The following is a 24,409-nucleotide window of genomic DNA, read 5'->3' on the forward strand; positions in this document are numbered from 1 at the left end:
TTTCCCCAATTCTCCCCCCCTGCCCCTCCCCCACCCCCTGAACCCCCCAAATCCCCTCCCCCACCCCATTTCCCCCCTAATTTTCTCCCAAACTTCTCCAATTCTCCCCCCATTCCCCTCCCCCACCCCAATTTTCCCCCAAACTTCCTCAATTCTCCCCCCCAGCCCCTCCCCCACCCCCTGAACCCCCCCCCCATTCCCCTCCCCCACCCCAATTCCCCCCTAATTTTCCCCCAAACTTCCCCAATTTTTCCCCCCCAGCCCCTCCCCCACCCCCTGAACCCCCCCCACTTCCCCTCCCCCCCCCTCCCCCCCGCCCCTCCCCCACCTTTCTGCCGGATGGAGCACCACACCAGTGCTCCCAGTAAGAGGAGGAGCAGGAACACCAGTAAGGCCAGGGACCCCCCCACGATGGCGAAGGGCACCGCCCCGCGGGCTGAGACCACGGCCCCGGGGTCTGGGGGGGAAAATGGGGGAAAAAAGGGGGATTTTGGGACATTTGGGGGAAAAAAGGGGGATTTGGGGACATTTTGGGGACATTGGGGACGGGGGGGGTTGGGGACATTTGGGGTCATTTGGGAAAAATTGGGGATTTTGGGGAAAAATTGGGGTTGGTCACTGGTCAGTCACTGGTTGGTTACTGGTTGGTTACTGGTCAGTCACTGGTCAGTTACTGGTCAGTCACTGGTTGGTCACTGGTCTGTTACTGGTGGGTCACTGGTGGATTACTGGTGTGTTACTGGTGTGTTACTGGTCAGTCACTGGTCAGTCACTGGTCGGTCACTGGTCAGTCACTGGTGGGTTACTGGTGGATTACTGGTCTGTTACTGGTGTGTTACTGGTCAGTCACTGGTCAGTCACTGGTCAGTCACTGGTCTGTTACTGGTCTGCTACTGGTCAGTCACTGGTCTGTTACTGGTCTGTTACTGGTCAGTTACTGGTCAATCACTGGTGGGTCACTGGTCAGTCACTGGTCAGTCATTGGTGGGTCACTGGTCGGTCACTGGTCGGTTACTGGTCTGTTACTGGTTGGTTACTGGTCTGTCACTGGTCAGTCACTGGTCAGTCACTGGTCTGTTACTGGTCAGTCACTGGTCAGTCACTGGTCTGTTACTGGTCTGTTACTGGTCAGTCACTGGTCAGTCACTGGTCTGTTACTGGTCAGTCACTGGTCAGTCACTGGTCTGTTACTGGTCTGTTACTGGTCAGTCACTGGTCAGTCACTGGTCTGTTACTGGTCAGTCACTGGTCAGTCACTGGTCAGTCACTGCTCAGTCACTGGTCTGTTACTGGTCTGTTACTGGTCAGTTACTGGTGGGTCACTGGTCGGTCACTGGTCTGTCACTGCTCAGTTACTGGTCTGTTACTGGTCAGTCACTGGTCGGTTACTGGTCAGTCACTGGTCAGTCACTGGTCAGTCACTGGTCTGTTACTGGTCTGTTACTGGTCGGTTACTGGTCAGTCACTGGTCAGTTACTGGTCTGTTACTGGTCAGTCACTGGTCAGTCACTGGTCGGTTACTGGTCAGTCACTGGTCAGTCACTGGTCAGTCACTGGTCAGTTACTGGTCGGTTACTGGTCAGTCACTGCTCAGTCACTGGTCTGTTACTGGTCTGTTACTGGTCAGTTACTGGTCTGTCACTGGTCTGTTACTGGTCAGTCACTGGTCTGTTACTGGTCAGTCACTGGTCGGTTACTGGTCAGTTACTGGTCAGTCACTGGTCGGTCACTGGTGGGTTACTGGTCAGTCACTGGTCGGTTACTGGTCAGTTACTGGTCAGTCACTGGTCAGTCACTGGTGTGTTACTGGTCGGTCACTGGTCAGTCACTGGTCTGTTACTGGTCGGTCACTGGTCTGTTACTGGTGTGTTACTGGTGTGTTACTGGTCAGTCACTGGTCAGTCACTGGTCTGTTACTGGTCTGTTACTGGTCTGTTACTGGTGTGTTACTGGTCTGTTACTGGTCAGTCACTGGTCAGTCACTGGTCAGTCACTGGTCTGTTACTGGTCTGTTACTGGTCTGTTACTGGTGTGTTACTGGTGGGTTACTGGTCAGTCACTGGTCTGTCACTGGTCAGTCACTGGTTGGTCACTGGTCAGTTACTGGTCAGTCACTGGTCTGTTACTGGTGTGTTACTGGTCAGTCACTGGTGGGTCACTGGTCGGTTACTGGTCTGTTACTGGTGGGTCACTGGTGGGTCAGTGTTGGGGCGGTTCCCGCGGGCGGGGCGTGTGGGGCGGTGCCGATGACGTCACGCCGATGACGTCACGCGATGACGTCACTCACCGTACACCACCAGGACGTAGGTGTCGGTGCCGCGCCCGTGCGCGTTCCCCGCGGAGCAGCTGTAGGAACCGTTGTCCCCCGGGCCCAGCGCCGGCAGCACCAGGCGGGAACCTTCCTGAACGGCCCCGGCGGGGAGGGACTCGTTGAGGCGGGACCAGGAAATGGCGCTGGGGCTGCGGGGACAGCGGGGACAGGGGGGGACATCAGGGACAGCAGGGACATGAGGGGACATGAGGGGACATGAGGGGACATCAGGGGACATCAGGGGACAGCAGGGGACAGCAGGGGACAGGGGGGACAGCGGGGGGGACATCAGGGACATGAGGGGACATGAGGGGACAGAGGGGGACAGGGGGGACATGAGGGGACATGAGGGGACATCAGGGGACATCAGGGGACATCAGGGGACAGGGGGGACATCAGGGGACATGAGGGGACAATGGGGACATCAGGGGACATGAGGGGACATGAGGGGACAGCAGGGGACAGGGGGGACATCAGGGACAGCAGGGGACAGGGGGGACAGGGGGGACAGAGGGGGACAGAGGGGGACAGGGGGGACATGAGGGACATCAAGGGACAGCAGGGACATGAGGGGACATCAGGGGACAGCAGGGACATCAGGGGACATGAAGGGACATCAGGGGACAGGGGGGACATCAGGGGACAGAGGGGACAGCAGGGGACAGCAGGGGACATGAGGGGACAGCAGGGGACAGGAGGGGACATGAGGGGACAGCAGGGACATCAGGGACATCAGGGGACATGAGGGGACATGAGGGGACATCAGGGGACAATGGGGAGAGGGGGGACAGCAGGGGACATCAGGGACAGCAGGGGACATGAGGGGACAGGGGGGACATGAGGGGACATGAGGGGACAGCTGGGGACAGCAGGGGACAGGGGGGACATCAGGGGACATCAGGGACATGAGGGGACATCAGGGGACAGCAGGGACAGGAGGGGACATGAGGGGACAGGGGGGGACATCAGGGACATCAGGGGACATCAGGGGACAGGGGGGACATGAGGGGACAGCAGGGGACATGAGGGGACAGCGGGGACATCAGGGGACAGGGGGGACATCAGGGGACAGCAGGGGACATCAGGGGACAGGGGGGACGTCATGGGACAGAGGGGACATGAGGGGACATCAGGGACATCAGGGACATCAGGGACATCAGGGGACAGCAGGGGACAGGGGGGGACATCGGGGGACAGGGAGGACATCAGGGGACATCAGGGACATCAGGGGACAAAGAGGAAAGGGGGGACATTGGGGGCCTTGGGGACATGGGGGGGGACATTGGAGTGACAGGAGGGGACCCCAGGTGACCCCCAGATGACTTTTGGTGACCCCAATGACCCCCCAGTGACCCCAATGACCCCAGATGACCCCAATGACCCCAATGACCCCCCGGTGACCCCAATGACCCCAGGTGACCCCCAGATGACCCCAGATGACCCCAGTGACCCCAATGACCCCAGATGACCCCCTGGTGACCCCAGTGACCCCAGATGACCCCCCGGTGACCCCAATGACCCCAGATGACCCCCCAGATGACCCCAATGACCCCAGATGACCCCCAGATGACCCCAATGACCCCAATGACCCCAGATGACCCCCCAGATGACCCCAGGTGACCCCCTGATAACCCCAGGTGACCCTTGGAGACCCCAGGTGACGTTTGGTGACCCCAGATGACCCCCCAATGACCCCAATGACTCCCCCGGTGACCCCAATGACCCCAGGTGACGTTTGGTGACCCCAATGACCCCAGATGACCCCCGGTGACCCCAATGACCCCAGATGACCCCCTGGTGACCCCAGTGACCCCAGATGACCCCCCAGATGACCCCAATGACCCCAGATGACCCCCAGATGACCCCAATGACCCCAATGACCCCAGATGACCCCCCAGATGACCCCAGGTGACCCCCTGATAACCCCAGGTGACCCTTGGAGACCCCAGGTGACATTTGGTGACCCCAGTGACCCCCCAGTGACCCCAATGACCCCAGATGACCCCCTGGTGACCCCAGTGACCCCAGGTGACTTTTGGTGACCCCAGATGACCCCAATGACCCCAGATGACCCCCCAGATGACCCCAGATGACCCCCCAGATGACCCCAGGTGACCCCCTGATAACCCCAGGTGACCCTTGGAGACCCCAGGTGACGTTTGGTGACCCCAGGTGACCCCAATGACCCCCCAGATGACCCCAATGACCCCAGGTGACCCCCCGGTGACCCCAATGACCCCAGATGACACCAATGACCCCAGATGACCCCCAGATGACCCCAATGACCCCTGGTGACCCCCGGTGACCCCCAGGTGACCCCCCAGTGTCCCCGTGTGTCTCACGGGGGGTTGGCAGTCACAGCACAGGTCAGCACCAGGGTGTCCCCTTCCCTCAGGACACTTTGGGACGGCTGAATCCGAGCTGTGGGGGCGTCTGGGGACAGAGGGACAGGGACAGGGACACCGTGGGGACAGGGACAGGGACAGGGGACACCCCCTGGGGACAGGGACAGGGGACACCGTGGGGACAGGGACAGGGGACACCGTGGGGACAGGGACAGGGGACAGGGGACAGGGACACCCCCTGGGGACAGGGACAGGGACAGGGACACCCCGTGGGGACAGGGGGACACCGTGGGGACAGGGACAGGGGACAGGGACAGGGGGACAGGGGGACAGCCCGTGGGGACAGGGACAGGGGACAGGGGGACAGGGACAGGGACAGGGACACCGTGGGGACAGGGACAGGGACACCCCGTGGGGACAGGGACAGGGGACAGGGGGACAGGGACAGCCCGTGGGGACAGTGCCACCACCCCCTGGGGACAGGGACACCTCATGGGGACAGGGACACCCCGTGGGGACACTGCCACCACCCTGGGGACACGGCCACCAACGTGGGGACAGGGACACCCCCTTGGGGACAATGCCACAACCCCCCTGGGGACACACAGTCCCCTCCCAGTCCCTCCCAGTCTCCCCCAGTCCCTCCCAATTGATTCCCAGTCCCCTCCCAGTCCCTCCCAGTCCCCCCAAATCCCCTCCCAGTCCCTCCCAATTGATTCCCAGTGCCTCCCAGTCCCTCCCAACCCCTCCCAGTCCCTCCCGGTCCCCCCAAATCCCCTCCCAGTCCCCCCCAATCCCCTCCCAGTCACTCCCAGTCCCCCCAAATCCCCTCCCAGTCCCCCCCATTCCCCCCCAATCCCCTCCCAGTCCCTCCCGGTCCCCCTAAATCCCCTCCCAGTCCCTCCCAGTCTCCCCCAGTCCCTCCCAATTGATTCCCAGTCCCTCCCAGTCCCTCCCAATCCCCTCCCAGTCACTCCCAGTCCCTCCCAACCCCTCCCAGTCACTCCCAGTCCCCCCAAATCCCCTCCCAATCCTCTCCCAACCCCTCCCAGTCCCTCCCGGTCCCCCCCAATCCCCTCCCAGTGCCTCCCAGTGCCTCCCAGTGCTGACACTGGACGTCCAGGGCGTGGTGGGTGACCCTGCGGGTGCCGCGGGGCAGGGCAGGGTGTGAGGCCTCGCAGGTGACGATGGCCCCGTGGTCCCCTCGCTCCACGCGGAGCCGCAGGACGCTGAGGACACGAAAAACCTTGCCCTCCCGCAGCCTCGACGGGGACCCTGGGGACAGGGACAGGGACAGAGGGGACAGGGGACAGGGGGACAGGGACAGGGGGAGGGGGGAAAGGGGGAGAGGGACAGAGGGGACAGGGACAGGGACAGGGACAGGGGAGAGGGGGAGAGGGACAGGGGACAGGGACAGGGGGAGAGGGGGAGAGGGACAGAGGGGACAGGGACAGGGACAGGGGACAGGGGAGAGGGGGACAGGGAGAGGGGGACAGGGACAGGGGACAGGGACGGGGAAAGGGACAGGGAGAGGGGACAGGGATGGGGGGAGAGGGACAGGCAGAGGGGACAGGGACAGGGGACAGGGACAGGGGGAGAGGGACAGGGGACAGGGGGACAGGGGGAGAGGGACAGGGACAGGGGGGACAGAGGGGACAGGGACAGGGGGAGAGGGGGACAGGGACAGGGATGGGGGGAAGGGGAAGGGGGGCAGGGGGGACAAAGAGGGACAGAGACACAGGGACAGGGGGAACACGGGGGACAGAGGGGACAGGGAGAGAGGGGACAAAGGGGACAGAGAGACAGGGAGATGGGGGACAAGGAGAGGGGGGACAGGGACAGAGGAGAAAGGGACAGGGAGAGAGGGAACAGGGATGGGGGGACAGGGACAGAGGGACAGGGACAGGGGGGAAAGAGGGGACAGAAGGGACAGGGAGAGAGGGGCAGAGGGGACAGGGACAGGGGGACAGGGACATAGGGGACAGGGTGGTACCAGAGACACGGGCAGGGTGGCACAGGGACCCCAATGTCCCCACGTCCCCCCCTCTCCCCAGCTGCCCCCCTGTCACCTGCCAGCTCCCGGTGTCCCCCCCTGTCCCCAGGTGTCCCCCCCTGTCCCCCCAGCTGTCCCTCCCTGCCCCCCTCTGCCCCCCCAGCTGTCCCCAGGTGTCACCTGCCAGCTCCCGGTGTCCCCAGGTCCCCCTGCCCCCCCCCTGATGTCCCCCCCGATGTCCCGAGGTGTCCCCCTCCCCCCCAGATGTCCCCTCCTGTCCCCCTGCCCCCCCTGATGTCCCCCCCTGTCCCCCTGCCCCCCCAGATGTCCCCAGGTGTCACCTGCCAGCTCCCAGTGTCCCCAGGTCCCCCTGCCCCCCCCCTGATGTCCCCCCCGATGTCCCGAGGTGTCCCCCTCCCCCCCAGATGTCCCCTCCTGCCCCCCCTGCCCCCCCAGCTGTCCCCCTGTCCCCAGGTGTCACCTGCCAGCTCCTGGTGTCCCCAGATGTCCCCCCCTGTCCCCCTGCCCCCCCAGGTCCCCCCCTGCCCCCCCAGCTGTCCCCCTGTCCCCCTGCCCCCCCAGCTGTCCCCAGGTGTCACCTGCCAGCTCCCGGTGTCCCCCCCTGCCCCCCCAGCTGTCCCCCTGTCCCCAGGTCCCCCCCTGCCCCCCCCCCTGTCCCCCTGTCCCCAGGTGTCACCTGCCAGCTCCCGGTGTCCCCCCCTGCCCCCCCAGCTGTCCCCCTGTCCCCAGATGTCCACCCCTGCCCCCCCCTGTCCCCCTGTCCCCAGGTGTCACCTGCCAGCTCCCGGTGTCCCCAGCTGTCCCCCTGCCCCCCCAGGTCCCCCCCTGCCCCCCCAGCTGCCCCCCTGTCCCCAGGTGTCACCTGCCAGCTCCCTGCCCCCCCAGGTCCCCCCCTGCCCCCCCAGCTGTCCCCAGGTGTCACCTGCCAGCTCCCGGTGTCCCCGGTACCACCGCAGGGTCGGGGGGGGCCGTGCTCGGGGCACGAGGCAGCGAAGCTCCAGCTCAGAGCCCTCCAGGGCTGGGGAGGCCTGGACCTGGGGGGGACCCGGGGGCACTGGGGACACGGGGGGGACAATGGGGGGGACATGGGGGGACAATGGGGACAATGGGGATGGAGGGGATGGAGGGGACATGGGGACAAGGGGGATGGAGGGGACAATGGGGACACGGGGGGGACACGGGGGGACACGGGGGGACAGGGGGACAATGGGGACAATGGGGACAATGGGGACAATGGGGACGTGGGAACAATGGGGATGGAGGGGACAATGGGGATGAAGGGGACAATGGGGACATGGGGGGGACAGGGGGGGACAGGGGGGGACATGGGGGACAGAGGGGGACAGGGGGGGACAGGGGGACAGGGGGACATGGGGACATGGGGACAATGGGGATGGAGGGGACAATGAGAGGACAGAGGGGACAATGGGGACAATAAGGGGACAATGGGGACAATGGGGATGTGGGGACAATGGGGACAATGGGGACATGGGGGACATGGGGACAATGGGGATGGAGGGGACAATGGGGACAATGGGGACAATGGGGACAATGAGGGGACAATGGGGACAATGGGGGGGAGGGGACAATGGGGACAATGGGGACAATGAGGGGACAATGGGGACAATGGGGGGGAGGGGACAATGGGGACAATGGGGACAATGGGGACAATGAGGGGACAATGGGGACAATGGGGGGGAGGGGACAATGGGGACAATGGGGACAATGGGGACAATGGGGACGTGGGGATGTGGGGACAAGGGGGACAATGGGGACAATGGGGATGGAGGTGACAATGAGAGGACAGAGGGGACAATGGGGATAACATAGGGACAATGGGGACAATGGGGATGTGGGGACAATGGGGACAATGAGGGGACAGAGGGGACAGAGGGCAGGGCAGGGGGGGACAAGAGGCAGGGGGTGAGGGACACAAGGGACAGCTCTGTGTCCCCAGGTGTCCCCAAGGAGGACACAGCTGAGGATTTGAGTTTCCTGGCTGTGTCAGGAAGTGCCACCTCCTGTCCCTGAGTGTCCCCAAATGTCCCCAGGTGTCTCTGAGTGTCCCTAAATGTCCCCAGGTGTCCCCTGAATGTCCCCAAGTGTCCTCCAGGAGGACAAAGTTGGGGGTTTGAGCCTCTTGGCTGCGCCGGGCTCTGGAAGTGCCACCTCGAGCCGTGTCCCTGAGTGTCCCCAAGTGTCCTTAAGTGTCCCTAAATGTCCCTTGGTGCCCCTAAATGTCCCTAAGTGTCCCTAAATGTCCCCATGTGTCTTTAAGTGTCCCCTGAGTGCCCCTAAATGTCCCCAAGAAGGACAAAGTTGGGGGTTTGAGCCTCTCGGCTGTGCCGGGCTTGGGAAGTGCCACCTCAAGTCATGTCCCTGAGTGTCCCCAAGTGTCCCTGGATGTCCCTAAATGTCCTTAAGTGTCCCTAAATGTCCCCAAGTGTCTCTGAGTGTCCCTAGATGTCCCTTGATGTCCCTAAGTGTCCCCTGAGTGCCCCCAGGTGTCCCCCAGGAGGACAAAGTTGGGGGTTTGAGCCTCTCGGCTGTGCCGGGCTCTGGAAGTGCCACCTTAAACCGTGTCCCTGAGTGTCCCCAAGTGTCTTTAAGTGTCCCCAAGTGTCCTTTGGTGCCCCTAAATGTCCCTAAATGTCCCCATGTGTCTTTAAGTGTCCCCTGAGTGCCCCTAAAAGTCCCCAAGGACAAAGTTGGGGGTTTGAGCCTCTCGGCTGTGCCGGGCTCGGGAAGTGCCACCTCGAGCCGTGTCCCCAAGTGTCTTTAAGTGTCCCTAAATGTCCTTAAGTGTCCCTAAATGTCCCCATGTGTCTCTGAGTGTCCCTAGATGTCCTTAGGTGTCCTTTGATGTCCCTAAGTGTCCCCTGAGTGCCCCCAGGTGTCCCCCAGGAGGACAAAGTTGGGGGTTTGAGCCTCTCGGCTGTGCCGGGCTTGGGAAGTGCCACCTCGAGCCGTGTCCCCAGGTGTCCCCAAGTGTCCCAGGTGTCCCCAAGTGTCCCCAGGTGTCCCTAAATGTCCCTAAATGTCCCCATGTGTCTTTAAGTGTCCCCTGAGTGCCCCTAAAAGTCCCCAAGAAGGACAAAGTTGGGGGTTTGAGCCTCTCGGCTGTGCCGGGCTCTGGAAGTGCCACCTCGAGCCGTGTCCCCAGGTGTCCCCAAGTGTCCCCAGGTGTCCCCAGGTGTCCCCAGGTGTCCCCTACCCAGGACAGTCAGGGTGGCAATCTGGTGGTGGGTGTCATCAGCGTAGAGCTGGCAGTAGTACCCCCCCTCGTCCTCCAGCTGGGCCCGGGAGAGGCGAAGGCGCAGGCGGCGGCGGCTGAACTCGACCAGCTGGAACCTCTCGTCCTTCAGGGCTGGGGACAACGGGGACACAGCGGGGTCACCGGGGGGGACAGGGACACCCGGGGGGACAGGGACACCCAGGGGGGACAGGGACACCCAGGGGGGACAGGGACACCTCAGGGGGACAGGGACATGTTGGGGGGACAGGGACACCCGGGGGGGGGACAGGGACATGTTGGGGGGACAGGGACACCTTGGGGGTGGCAGGGACACCTCAGGGGGGACAGGGACATGTTGGGGGGACAGGGACACCTTGGGGGTGGCAGGGACACCTCAGGGGGGACAGGGACATGTTGGGGGGACAGGGACACCTTGGGGGTGGCAGGGACACCTCAGGGGGACAGGGACACCTTGAGGGGACACCCAGGGGGACAGGGACACCCAGGGGGGACAGGGACACCCAGGGGGGACAGGGACACCTTGGGGGGACAGGGACACCTCAGGGGGACAGGGACACCCAGGGGGACAGGGACACCTCAAGGGGACAGGGACACCTCAGGGGGACAGGGACACCTCAGGAGGGACAGGGACACCCAGGGGGGACAGGGACACCTCGAGGGGACAGGGACACCCAGGGGGGACAGGGACACCCAGGGGGGACAGGGACACCCAGGGGGGACAGGGACACCTCAGGGGGTCCTGGGGTCAGCCGGGGGGTGACAGGAGCGGACAGAAGGTGACAAAGCCACCCCCAGGGGGTCCCGTGTCCCCACGTGTCCCCAAATGTCCCCAAGTGTCCCCAGAAGTCCCCAATGTCCCCCAAGTGTCCCCAGATGCCCCCAAGTCACCTCAATCTGAAGAGAAAGCTCTGCCTGATGGTCCTGGGTGGCTCTGATGTCCCCAATGTCCCCACATCCCTGCGTCCCCCTGCCCCCCACTTGTCCCCAGTGTCCCCCCTGATGTCCCCAGATGTCCCCAAATGTCCCCCAATATCTCCAAGTGTCCCCAGAAGTCCCCAAAGTCCCCCAAGTGTCCCCACATGTCCCCAAGTCACCTCAATCTGAAGAGGAAGCTCTGCCTGCTGGTCCTGGATGTCCCCGATGTCCCCACGTCCCCATGTCCCCCTGCCCCCCACTTGTCCCCAGTGTCCCCCCTGATGTCCCCCGATGTCCCCAAGTGTCCCCAGAAGTCCCCAATGTCCCCCAAGTGTCCCCAAATGTCCCCAAGTGACCTGAATTTGAAGAGGAGGCTCTGCCAGGCCAGGTCCTGGATGGCTCCGATGTCCCCGATGTCCCCACATCCCTGCATCCCCCTGCCCCCCACTTGTCCCCAGTGTGTCCCCCGATGTCCCCAGGTGTCCCCAAATGTCCCCAGATGTCCCCCAAGATCCCCAATGTCCCCCAAGTGTCCCCAGATGTCCCCAAGTCACCTCAATCTGAAGAGGAAGCTCTGCCTGATGGTCCTGGGTGTCCCCGATGTCCCCACGTCGCTGCGTCCCCGTGTCCCCCTGCCCCCCACTTGTCCCCAGTGTCCCCCCTGATGTCCCCCGATGTCCCCAAGTGTCCCCAGAAGTCCCCAATGTCCCCCAAGTGTCCCCAGATGTCCCCACGTGACCTGAATTTGAAGAGGAGGCTCTGCCAGGCCAGGTCCTGGATGGCTCCGATGTCCGCGATGTCCCCACGTCCCCGTGTCCCCCTGCCCCCCACCTGTCCCCAGTGTCCCCCCTGATGTCCCCAGGTGTCCCCAAATGTCCCCAAGTGTCCCCAGATGTCCCCAAAGTCCCCCAAGTCACCTCAATCTGAAGAGAAAGCTCTGCCTGCTGGTCCTGGATGTCCCCGATGTCCCCACATCCCCGCGTCCCCCTGCCCCCCACTTGTCCGCAGTGTCCCCCCCGATGTCCCCAAGTGTCCCCAAATGTCCCCAAGTGTCCCCAGATGTCCCCAAAGTCCCCCAAGTGTCCCCACATGTCCCCAAGTCACCTCAATCTGAAGAGAAAGCTCTGCCTGCTGGTCCTGGATGTCCCCGATGTCCCCACATCCCCGCGTCCCCCTGCCCCCCACTTGTCCCCAGTGTCCCCCCCGATGTCCCCTGATGTCCCCCGATGTCCCCAAGTGTCCCCAGAAGTCCCCAATGTCCCCCAAGTGTCCCAAATATCCCCAAATTACCTCAATTTGAAGAGGAAGCTCTGCCTGCTGGTCCTGGGTGTCCCTGATGTCCCCACATCCCTGTGTCCCCCTGCCCCCCACTTGTCCCCAGAGTCCCCCCCGATGTCCCCAGGTGTCCCCAAGTGTCCCCAGGTGCCCCCCAATATCCCCCAGATGTCCCCAAGTGACCTGAATTTGAAGAGGAGGCTCTGCCAGGCCAGGTCCTGGGTGGCTCCGATGTCCCCGATGTCCCCACATCCCTGCATCCCCCTTCCCCCCACTTGTCCCCAGTGTCCCCCCCGATGTCCCCAAATGTCCCCAGATGTCCCCCAAGATCCCCAACGTCCCCCAAGTGTCCCCAGATGTCCCCAAATGTCCCCACCATGGTGGCACTCAAGAGGAAGCTCTGCCTGATGGTCCTGGGTGGCTCCGATGTCCCCGATGTCCCCACATCCCTGCGTCCCCCTGCCCCCCACTTGTCCCCAGTGTCCCCCCAGATGTCCCCTGATGTCCCCCGATGTCCCCAAGTGTCCCCAGGTGCCCCCCAATATCCCCCAGATGTCCCCAAGTGACCTGAATTTGAAGAGGAGGCTCTGCCAGGCCAGGTCCTGGGTGGCTCCGATGTCCCCGATGTCCCCACATCCCTGCATCCCCCTTCCCCCCACCTGTCCCCAGTGTCCCCCCCGATGTCTCCAAATGTCCCCAGATGTCCCCCAAGATCCCCAACGTCCCCCAAGTGTCCCCAGATGTCCCCAAATGTCCCCACCATGGTGGCACTCAAGAGGAGGCTCTGCCAGGCCAGGTCCTGGATGGCTCTGATGGCTCCCATGTCCCCGATGTCCCCACATCCCTGCATCCCCCTGCCCCCCACTTGTCCCCAGCGTCCCCCCCGATGTCCCCTGATGTCCTCCGATGTCCCCAAGTGTCCCCAAAGTCCCCCAAGTGTCCCCAGATGCCCCCAAGTCACCTCAATCTGAAGAGAAAGCTCTGCCTGATGGTCCTGGATGGCTCCGATGTCCCTGATGTCCCCACATCCCTGCATCCCCCTGCCCCCCACTTGTCCCCAGTGTCCCCCCTGATGTCCCCAGGTGTCCCCCGATGTCCCCAGATGTCCCCAGCCCCCAGCCCTGACCTCGGGTGCCGTTGAAGAACAGGGTCTGCCTGGCAGGGTTCTGCAGCACCACGATGGAGCCGTCGTAGCTGTGCAGCTCACAGGTGATCTCGGCCGTGCCGCCCTCCAGCACCGTCACGTTCTGAGCGTGAACCTCCTGGGGGGCTCCTGGGGACAGGGGGGGGACATTGGGGACACCTGGGGACAGGGGGGACACCTGGGGGGCTCCTGGGGACAGGGGGGGGACATTGGGGACATTGGGGACGTTGGGGACACCTGGGGACACCTGGGGACACAGGGACCTCCTGGGGGGCTCCTGGGGGGACATTGGGGGGACATTGGGGACATTTGGGGACACTGGGGACACAGGAACCTCCTGGGGGGCTCCGGGGGACAACGGGGGGGTTGGGGACACCTGGGGACAGGGGGGACACTGGGGACATTTGGGGACACCTGGGGGGCTCCTGGGGACATTGGGGACACCTGGGGACACCTGGGGACACAGGGACCTCCTGGGGGGCTCCTGGGGACAGGGGGGACATTGGGGACATTGGGGACACCTGGGGACACAGGGACCTCCTGGGGGGCTCCTGGGGACAGGGGGGACATTGGGGACATTGGGGACACCTGGGGACACAGGGACCTCCTGGGGGGCTCCTGGGGACAGGGGGGACATCGGGGACACCTGGGGACACCTGGGGACACAGGAACCTCCTGGGGGGCTCCTGGGGACAGGGGGGGGACATCGGGGACATTGGGGGACATTGGGGACACCTGGGGACAGGGGGGACATTGGGGACACCTGGGGACACCTGGGGGGGACATCGGGGGGTTGGGGACATTGGGGACACAGGGACCTCCTGGGGGGCTCCTGGGGACAACAGGGGGGACATTGGGGACACCTGGGGACACCTGGGGGGCTCCTGGGGGACTCCTGGGGACAGGGGGGACATTGGGGACACCTGGGGAGCTCCTGGGGACACCTGGAGGGCTCCTGGGGACAGGGGGGGGACATTGGGGACACCTGGGGACACCTGGGGGGCTCCTGGGGACAGGGGGGGGACACTGGGGACACCTGGGGGGCTCCTGGGGACAGGGGGGACAGCAGGGACAGCAGGGACATTGGGGACATTGGGGACACCTGGGGACAGGGGGGACACCTGGGGACAGCTGGGGACACGTGGGGGGCTCCTGGGGACAGGGGGGGGACACTGGGGACATTGGGGACACCTGGGGACACCTGGGGGGCTCCTGGGGACAGGGGGGGGACATCGGGGACATTGGGGGACATTGGGGACACCTGGGGACACCTGGGGGGCTCCTGGGGACACAGGAACCTCCTGGGGGGCTCCTGGGGACAGGGGGGGACATTGGGGACACCTGGGGACACAGGGACCTCCTGGGGGGCTCCTGGGGGGACATCGGGGACATTTGGGGACATTGGGGACACCTGGGGACACCTGGGGACACCTGGGGACAGCTGGGGGGCTCCTGGGGACACAGGGACCTCCTGGGGGGCTCCTGGGGACAGGGGGGGACATTGGGGACACCTGGGGGACACAGGAACCTCCTGGGGGGCTCCTGGGGGGACATCGGGGACATTGGGGACATTGGGGACACCTGGGGGGGACATTGGGGACACCTGGGGGGCTCCTGGGGACAGGGGGGGGACATTGGGGACATTTGGGGACACCTGGGGACACCTGGGGGGCTCCTGGGGACACAGGGACCTCCTGGGGGGCTCCTGGGGACATCGGGGACATTTGGGGACATTGGGGACACCTGGGGGACACCTGGGGACACAGGAACCTCCTGGGGGGCTCCTGGGGACAACAGGGGGGACATTGGGGACATTGGGGATACCTGGGGACACCAGGGGGGGACACCGGGGGGGTTGGGGACACCTGGGGACACCAGGGGGGCTCCTGGGGACAGGGGGGGACATTGGGGACATTTGGGGACACCTGGGGGGCTCCTGGGGACAGGGGGGGACATTGGGGACACCCGGGGACACAGGAACCTCCTGGGGGGCTCCTAGGGACAGGGGGGACACTGGGGACATTGGGGACACCTGGGGGGCTCCTGGGGACATTGGGGACACCTGGGGACACCTGGGGACAGGGGGGACACTGGGGACACCTGGGGGGCTCCTGGGGACAACAGGGGGGGACACTGGGGACACCTGGGGAGCTCCTGGGGACACCTGGGGGGCTCCTGGGGGGACATCGGGGGGTTGGGGACATTTGGGGACATTGGGGACACCTGGGGAGCTCCTGGGACACCTGGGGGGCTCCTGGGGACAGGGGGGGGACATTGGGGACACCTGGGGACACCTGGGGACATTGGGGACACCTGGGGGGGACATCGGGGACATTGGGGACACCTGGGGAGCTCCTGGGGACACCTGGGGGGCTCCTGGGGACAACAGGGGGGACACTGGGGACATTTGGGGACACCTGGGGGACACCTGGGGACACCTGGGGACACAGGGACCTCCTGGGGGGACATCAGGGGGGACATTGGGGACATTTGGGGACACCTGGGGGACACCTGGGGACACAGGGACCTCCTGGGGGGCTCCTGGGGACAACAGGGGGGGACATTGGGGACACCTGGGACACCTGGGGACAGGGGGGACACTGGGGACACAGGAACCTCCTGGGGGGCTCCTGGGGACAGCAGGGACACTGGGGACATTGGGGACAACACCTGGGGGGCTCCTGGGGACACCTGGGGGGCTCCTGGGGACACAGGGACCTCCTGGGGGGCTCCTGGGGACAGCAGGGACACTGGGGACACCTGGGGACACCTGGGGACAGGGGGGGACACTGGGGGCTCCTGGGGACACAGGAACCTCCTGGGGGGCTCCTGGGGACAGGGAGGACATCGGGGACACTGGGGACACCTGGGGGGCTCCTGGGGGGACATCGGGGGAGTTGGGGACACTGGGGACACCCCTGGGGTGACCTTGGGGTGGGGACGACCTTGGGAGTGTGGGTGTCCCCCCCCCAGTGACAACTGTACTGGGAGCACTGGGGGGTTACTGGGAGCACTGGGGGGGTTACTGGGATGTGCTGGTATTTACTGGAAGCACTGAGGGGGCTTACTGGGATGTACTGGGGGGGTTACTGGAAGCACTGGGGGGGGGTTACTGGGATGCAGAAGCACTGGGGGGTTACTGGGAGCACTGGGGGGGTTATTGGGGGGTTACTGGGAGCACTGGGGGGGTCACTGGGGGGTTACTGGAAGCACTGGGGGGGGTTACTGGGACGCAGAAGCACTGGGGGGTTACTGGGAGCACTGGGGGGGGTCACTGGGGGTTACTGGGAGCACTGGGGGGGTTATTGGGGGGTTACTGGAAGCCACTGGGGGGGGTTACTGGGATGCAGAAGCACTGGGGGGTTACTGGGAGCACTGGGGGGGGTCACTGGGGGGTTACTGGAAGCACTGGGGGGGGTTACTGGGATGCAGAAGCACTGGGGGGTTACTGGGAGCACTAGGGGGGTCACTGGGAGCACTGGGGGGGTTACTGGAAGCACTGGGGGGTCACTGGGGGTTACTGGGAGCACTGGGGGGGTTACTGGAAGCACTGGGGGGGTCACTGGGGGGTTACTGGGAGCACTGGGGGGGTTACTGAGATGCAGAAGCACTGGGGGGTTACTGGGAGCACTGGAGGGGTCACTGGGGGGTTACTGGGAGCACTGGGGGGGTTACTGGAAGCACTGGGAGTGACTCACTGGGGGTTCCCCACATTCCTGGCTCCCCCCGTGGCCGTGGGAGGGGGGGAGGTGGCACTGGTGGCACTGGTGGGACTGGTGGCACTGGTGACAATGTCCCTTTCAGTGCCACCCCCACAGGGGACAGCGCGGCGCCTGGCACTGGGGGGGAGGGGACAGGGGGTGACAGGGCCACCCCCCCCTTGGGGACACGGGGAGGGGACAAAGTGGCAGTGGGGGGGGGGCTGTGGCAGAAAGGGGGGGGTTGGGGACAGTTTTGGGGGGGGGGGGGGACAATTTGGGGACAATTTTGGGGGGGTTTGAGACAGTTTGGGGGGGTGGGGAGAATTTTGGGGGGGTTGGGGACAACTTGGGGACAGTTTGGGGGGGTTGAGGACAATTTTGGGGGGGTTGGGGACAATTTGGGGGGGTTGGGGACAATTTTGGGGGGGTTGGGGACAATTTGGGGACAGTGTGGGGGCATTGGGGATAATTTGGGGGGGTTGGGGACAACTTGGGGGGGTTGGGGACATTTTGAGGGGGTTGGGGACAGTTTGGGGACAATTTTGGGGGGTTGGGGCAGTTTGGGGGGGGTTGGGGACATTTTGAGGGCGTTGGGGACAGTTTGGGGACAATTTTGGGGGGGGTTGGGGCAGTTTGGGGGGGGGTTGGGGACATTTTGGGGGGGGGGTGACAAGATTGGGGGGGAGGGGAGAGAATTTTGGGGAGGTTAAAGAGGTTTGGGGGTTTATTGGGGGGGGGGCACAGGATTTGGGGGGGTTAAAGGGGATGGGGGGGGTTGGGGACCCCCTGAGGGGGTGGGGGCCTCATTTGGGGGGGGGTCAGAGGTTTTTTCTGGGGGGGGGTCACACATTTGGGGGGGGTAAAAGGAATTGGGGACCCCCCGGGGGGGGTGGGACCTCATTTGGGGGGGGTCACACGATTGGGGGGGGTAAAGGGATGGGGGGTTGCAGTGAGGGGGGGGTAAAGGGTTTGGGGGACCCCCCCGGGGGGGTGGGGACCTCATTTGGGGGGGGTCAGAGGTTTTTTTTTGGGGGGGGGTCACACGACTGGGGGGGGGGCAAAGGGTTTGGGGACCCCCCCGAGGGGGTGGGGACCTCATTTGGGGGGGGTCAGAGGTTTTTTGGGGGGTGTCACACGATTGAGGGGGGGTAAAATGATGGGGGGAGGGGGAGTAAAAGGATGGGGGGGGGGTCAGGGTTTGGGGACCCCCCCGGGGGTTGGAGACCTCATTTGGGGGGGGTCCCAGGGTTTTTTTTGGGGGGGTCACACGACTGGGTGGGGGCAAAAGGGTTTGGGGACCCCCCGGGGATTTGGGGACCTCATTTGGGGGGGGGTCACACGACTGGGGGGGGGGTAAAGGGTTTGGGGGGTTTGGGGACCTCATTTGGGGGGGGTCAGAGGTTTTTTGGGGGGTGTCACACGATTGAGGGGGGGTAAAATGATGGGGGGAGGGGGAGTAAAAGGATGGGGGGGGGGTCAGGGTTTGTGGGACCCCCCCGGGGGCTTGGGGACCTCATTTGGGGGGGGGTCACAGGGTTTTTTTGGGGGGGGGTCACACGACTGGGGGGGGTAAAGGGTTTGGGGACCCCCCCGGGGATTTGGGGACCTCATTTAGGGGGGGGGTCACACAACTGGGGGGGGGTAAAGGGTTTGGGGACCCCCCCGAGGGGGTGGGGACCTCATTTGGGGGGGGGTCACACGACTGGGGGGGGGGGTAAAGGGTTTGGGGGGGTTTGGGGACCTCATTTGGGGGGGGTCAGAGGTTTTTTGGGGGTGTCACACGATTGAGGGGGGGTAAAATGATGGGGGAGGGGGAGTAAAAGGATGAGGGGGGGGTCAGGGTTTGTGGGACCCCCCCGGGGGGTTGGGGACCTCATTTGGGGGGGGGTCACACGACTGGGGGGGGGTAAAGGGTTTGGGGACCCCCCGGGGACTTAGGGACCTCATTTGGGGGGGGTCAGAGGTTTTTTGGGGGGTGTCACACGATTGAGGGGGGGTAAAATGATGGGGGGAGGGGGAGTAAAAGGATGGGGGGGGGTCAGGGTTTGTGGGACCCCCCCGGGGGGTTGGGGACCTCATTTGGGGGGGGTCACACGACTGGGGGGGGGGTAAAGGGTTTGGGGACCCCCCCGAGGGGGTGGGGACCTCGTTTAGGGGGGGTCAGAGGTTTTTTGGGGGGTGTCACACGATTGAGGGGGGGTAAAATGATGGGGGGAGGGGGAGTAAAAGGATGGGGGGGGGGTCAGGGTTTGTGGGACCCCCCCGGGGGTTGGGGACCTCATTTAAGGGGGGGTCACCCGATTGCAGGGGGGGGGGGGGATGGAATCGGGGGGGGGTAAAGGGATGGGGGGAGGGGGGGCGCAGGGATGGGGGGGTTGTGGGATGGGGAGGGGTCCCGGGGCTGATTTGGGGGGGGGGTCCTTACCCTGAGCGATGGTGGAGAGGAGGAGGAGGCCGCGGAGGAGCAGGGGGGGGGGGCTCGGGGGGGGGCTCATGGCGGCCGCCGCGTCCCTTTCGGCCGCTCCCCACCTGCCGGGGCCGGGAGGATAATGTATGCTAATGAGATGCAGAGCCGCGGGCCAATGGGCGAGCGGCGAGGGGGAGGGGCCTGGCGGCCAGGGGGGAGGGGCCTGGGGGGGGGTGGGGGGGGTGGAAGTGGGGAAGGGGCGGCTTGAAATGGGGGGGGGGGGGGGGGGGGGGGGGGCACCGTCCCGGTTTTGCTCCTTTTTGCCCATTTTGTGTCCGTTTCCCCCCCCTTTGCCCCAATTTCCCTCCTTTTGCCTCTTTTTCCACCCATTAATCCCCACTTTCTGCCCTTTTCACCCATTTCCCCCCGATTTCACCCATTTTGGTGCCTTTTTCACCAATTTCCCCCCATTTTGGTGCCCTTTTCACCCATTTCCCCCAATTTCACCCATTTTGGTGCCTTTTTCACCCATTTCCCCCAATTTCACCCATTTTGGTGCCCTTTTCACCCATTTCCCCCCAATTTCCCCCATTTTGGTGCCTTTTTCACCCATTCTGGTCCCTTTTCACCCATTTCCCCCATTTTGGTGCCCTTTTCACCATTTCCCCCATTTTGATGCCTTTTTCACCCATTCTGGTCCCTTTTCACCCATTTCCCCCCAATTTCCCCCATTTTGGTGCCTTTTTCAGCCATTCTGGTGCCCTTTTCACCCATTTCCCCCCATTTTGGTGCCCTTTTCACCCATTTCCCCCCATTTTGGTGCCCTTTTCACCCATTTCCCCCCATTTTGATGCCTTTTTCACCCATTCTGGTCCCTTTTCACCCATTTCCCCCCATTTCCCCCCATTTTGGTGCCTTTTTCAGACATTCTGGTGCCCTTTTCACCCATTTCCCCCCAACTTCACCCATTTTGGTGCCTTTTTCACCCATTCTGGTGCCCTTTTCACCCATTTCACCATTTTGGTGCCCTTTTCACCCATTTCCCCCCAATTTCCCCATTTTGGTGCCTTTTTCACCCAACGTGGCCCAACTTTCCCCCATTTCCCCCGTTTTTTCCCTTCTTCTTCTCTCACCTCACCCCAATTTTTTAAATCCCATTTTTGCCCCATTTTTCTCCCTCTTTGGCCCCTTTCACACCAGTTCCTCAGTTTAAACCCATTCTGCTCCTTTTTCACCCCATTTGCCTCCCACTTTTCCCCATTTCTCCCCATTTCCCTCCCATTTTGCCCATTTCACCTCCGTTTCACCCCATTTTCCCCTGATTTAAACCCATTTTGCTCCCATTTCCCCCATTTACCTTCGTTTCACCCCATTTGCCTCCCACCTGCCCCCTATTTCCCCACTTTGCCCATTTCACCCTGTTTTAAACCCATTTTCCCCCCCATTTTGCCCATTTCTCCCTGTTTTAAACCCATTTTCCTCCCACTTTGCCCATTTCACCCCATTTTAAACCCATTTTCCCCCCATTTTGCCCATTTCACCCCGTTTTAAACCCATTTCCCCCCATTTTGCCCATTTCACCCCGTTTTAAACCCATTTTTCCCCATTTCTCCCTGTTTTAAACCCATTTTCCTCCCATTTTGCCCATTTCACATCCGTTTCACCCCATTTCCCCCTGATTTAAACCCATTTTTCCCCCATTTCCCGTTTCACCCCATTTAAAACCCATTTTTCTCTCATTTTTCTCCATTTCTCCCTGTTTTAAACCCATTTTCCTCCCACTTTGCCCATTTCACCCCGTTTTAAACCCATTTTCCCCATTTCTCCCTGTTTTAAACCCATTTTCCTCCCACTTTGCCCATTTCACCCCGTTTTAAACCCATTTTCCCCCCATTTTGCCCATTTCACCCCGTTTCAAACCCATTTTCCCCCCATTTCTCCTGTTTTAAACCATTTTCCCCCCATTTTGCCCATTTCACCTCCGTTTCACCCATTTCCCTGATTTAAACCCATTTTGCTCCCATTTCCCCTGTTTCACCCCATTTAAAACCCACTTTTCTCTCATTTTTTCTCCACTTCTCCCCATTTTAAACCCGTTTCCTCCATTTTGCCCATTTCACCTCCGTTTCACCCCATTTCCCCGATTTAAACCCATTTTGTTCCCATTTCCCGTTTCACCCCATTTAAAACCCATTTTTCTCTCATTTTTTCTCCATTTCTCCCCATTTTAAACCCATTTTCCCCCCATTTTGCCCATTTCACCGTTTTAAACCCATTTTCCTCCCACTTTGCCCATTTCACCCCGTTTTAAACCCATTTTCCCCCCACTTTGCCCATTTCTCCCTGTTTTAAACCCATTTTCCTCCCACTTTGCCCATTTCACCCCGTTTTAAACCATTTTCCTCCCATTTTGCCCATTTCACCCCGTTTTAAACCCATTTTCCCCCATTTTGCCCATTTCACCCCGTTTCAAACCCATTTTCCTCCCACTTTGCCCATTTCACCCCCGTTTTAAACCCATTTTCCCCCCATTTCTCCCTGTTCTAAACCCATTTCCCCCCCATTTTGCCCATTTCTCCCTGTTTTAAACCCATTTTCCCCCCATTTTGCCCATTTCACCCCGTTCTAAACCCATTTCCCCCCCCATTTTGCCCATTTCTCTCTGCTTTAAACCCATTTCCTCCCATTTCACCTCCGTTTCACCCCATTTCCCTGATTTAAACCATTTTTCTCCCATTTCACCCCATTTAAAACCCATTTTTCCCTCACTTTTTCTCCATTCCTCCCCATTTTAAACCCGTTTCCCCCATTTTGCCCATTTCACCTCCTTTTCACCCCATTTTTCCCCACTTCACACTTAAACCCCTTTTACCCCCCTACCCAAACCCCTTTCGCTTTTTTTTTTTTTTTTTTTTTGCCCATTTCCCCCCTTTTAGCCCCGTTTCCCCTCCCTCCCCCTTCCCCCTCCCCGTGCCCCCGTTTTTGGGCTCAAAGCAGCCGATTTTGGCTCAGCAGCGCCCGGGACGTGCCCCGCGTCCCGAGTGACCCCCGGGGGGGGGGGAGGGGGGGGGGAGGGGGGGGGTGACAAAAGCCTCGAGGATTTGTTCCCACGCGGTTGCCATGGCAACCGACCCCAAAACACACACGACCCCCCCCCCCACCCAGGGGTCCCCAACCCCCCCCGAGGTGCCACAGAGCAAAATGGGTGAAATTTGGCCAAAATTGGGACAAATTAAAAAGTGGAACGAGTGAAATAAGAGGGAGAAGACCCCAAAGTGGGGGTAAAAGGGGTAAAGTGAGGATAAATCGGGGGAAAACGGGAAAATCTGGAGGGGGGGTGGGATAAATGGGTGAGATTGAGGGTAAAATGAGGCAAACTGGGCAAAATGTGACAAAACGGGAGGAAAATGAGGATAAATGAGTGGAATTGAGCATAAAACAGGGCAAAATGTCTGTAAGCAGGGAAAAAAAGGAAGGGGAAATGGTTAAGGAGGCAAAACGGGGGCAAAACGCCACAAAACGGGAGGGAGGTGAAGGGATGTGGCTAAAATTGGGGTGAAAACAGCAAAAATGAGGCAAAACGGGCAAAAGATGGGGCCCGCTGAGTGAAACCAGGCCCTAAATAGGCATAGAAAGGGGCAAAAGGTGGGAAAGGGAGCAAATGTGGGTAAAAAAAGGGGCAAAAAAAAAATATTTGTGGAATTAGGGAGCACCAAGCTGATGCTGGCGATGAGCCTGACCAAAGCCACCCCGGATTTATTTGGTTTTATCCCCGAATTCCCCCGGGACACATCTTCCTGTGGCCATCAGGGTGGTTCATAAGGCCGAGGAACGGGTGATGAGCGGAATAATTAGCAGAAACGGGGCAATTAAGAGCGGGTGTTGCAGTCCTGGCACTGAGGGAGCCGGAGAACCGGTCGGGCCGCAGCCTGGGGCCAGGGCGATGCCAAGGAGAGGAACGGGGGTGCGGGAGGGACCGCTACAGGGGGGGGGGGGTCACCCATTCCCTCCCCACCGACGAGGGAGAAACCACCCCGGGGGAGCGCAGAACCTGGAAAGCGAAGCCGAGGTGATCAGCGAACTCCTCGCCCGCTTTTTGGGGGGGTTTGGAGGCGGCAGAACCGGCGGGGTCGGAACTCAGCGGGAGCTCCCGGAGCGGCCGCCTCCGCCTGAGGGGAACCGGGGACAAAATGGCGGCGGCCGCAGCAACCCCCGCAGCGCCTTTCCCGCCCTTGGCGTGGCCACGCCCCCTCGAGCCGCGGCTCAGCCAATCAGCGGCCGCGCCTGCGCAGGGCGGGCTGCGCGTGCTTCCCGCCGTCCCCCGCTCCTCCGCTCCCTGAGGTAAAATCCTCCGGGGCGGCGCTGCCTGAGGTAAAAGGGGCACTTTTTGAGGCAAAAACTCCGTTTTCTGAGGTAAAAGTTGAGCAGGGAAAGGGTTTTTAACCCTCCGCGACCCGCTGGAGCTTTGCAGAATGTCGGCAGCCACATTCCCGACAGAGCCGCGATGGAGCGAGGGGTAAGCGGCCGCCTCCTCCAGATCCCCCGCTTTTTAAAATCCCCGTTTTTGGAGAGTTTTAGAGCCCCAAAACCCCCGTCCATCCCCTTCTTCCTCAGCAGATGAAGGCTGTGCGTGGATGAGGCAGAAAAGGGCAAAAAAAGGTGTTTTGTTTTTTTTTTTAACGCCGGAAAGCTGCTTTTCCAAAATCCCGCTCCCTGCAGCTAAACTCGCCCTTTTTTTGGACAAATTCTGCTTTTCCCACACCTTCCAAAGTGACAGTTTGGGGAAGTCCCCCAGTAAAAGGCAACATTGAAACGTGGAAAATGGGTTTTTTTCACCATTTTTTGCCCTGCACCAAGGCCGGCACCCGCTAACACCCTTTTGGGGCAAAAACCCCCTGATTTTGGCCTCAAAATCTCTTTGAACTGGGAAGCTTTTTGTCCATTCTGACATCACCTTGAAAAGCAGCCCCCCCCAAAGATCCGCAGGTTTTGGGGCATTTTCCAGCGATTTTGGGTCCCCCCCCTTTTTTTGGTGCTTTTA

At 62.0% G+C, this 24,409-nt stretch overlaps 1 protein-coding gene across 1 annotated transcript; it reads right to left on the bottom strand.

Moving 5' to 3' along the window:
- Window positions 1-328: 328 nt before the first annotated feature.
- Window positions 329-23,488, bottom strand: CADM4 (cell adhesion molecule 4; the record flags this gene model as incomplete). Its single annotated transcript, XM_071732688.1, has 9 exons — window positions 23,420-23,488; window positions 19,387-19,490; window positions 13,243-13,389; window positions 9,885-10,037; window positions 7,593-7,724; window positions 5,767-5,931; window positions 4,654-4,744; window positions 2,288-2,460; window positions 329-457 (listed from the first exon to the last, which is right to left on the bottom strand). Coding segments are annotated over exons 2-9 (1,060 nt in total), but the record flags the coding sequence as incomplete, so codon positions are not given.
- Window positions 23,489-24,409: the final 921 nt, after the last annotated feature.

Source organism: Heliangelus exortis, unplaced genomic scaffold, assembly GCF_036169615.1.
Source record: "Heliangelus exortis unplaced genomic scaffold, bHelExo1.hap1 Scaffold_296, whole genome shotgun sequence".
Lineage (NCBI taxonomy): Eukaryota > Metazoa > Chordata > Aves > Apodiformes > Trochilidae > Heliangelus > Heliangelus exortis.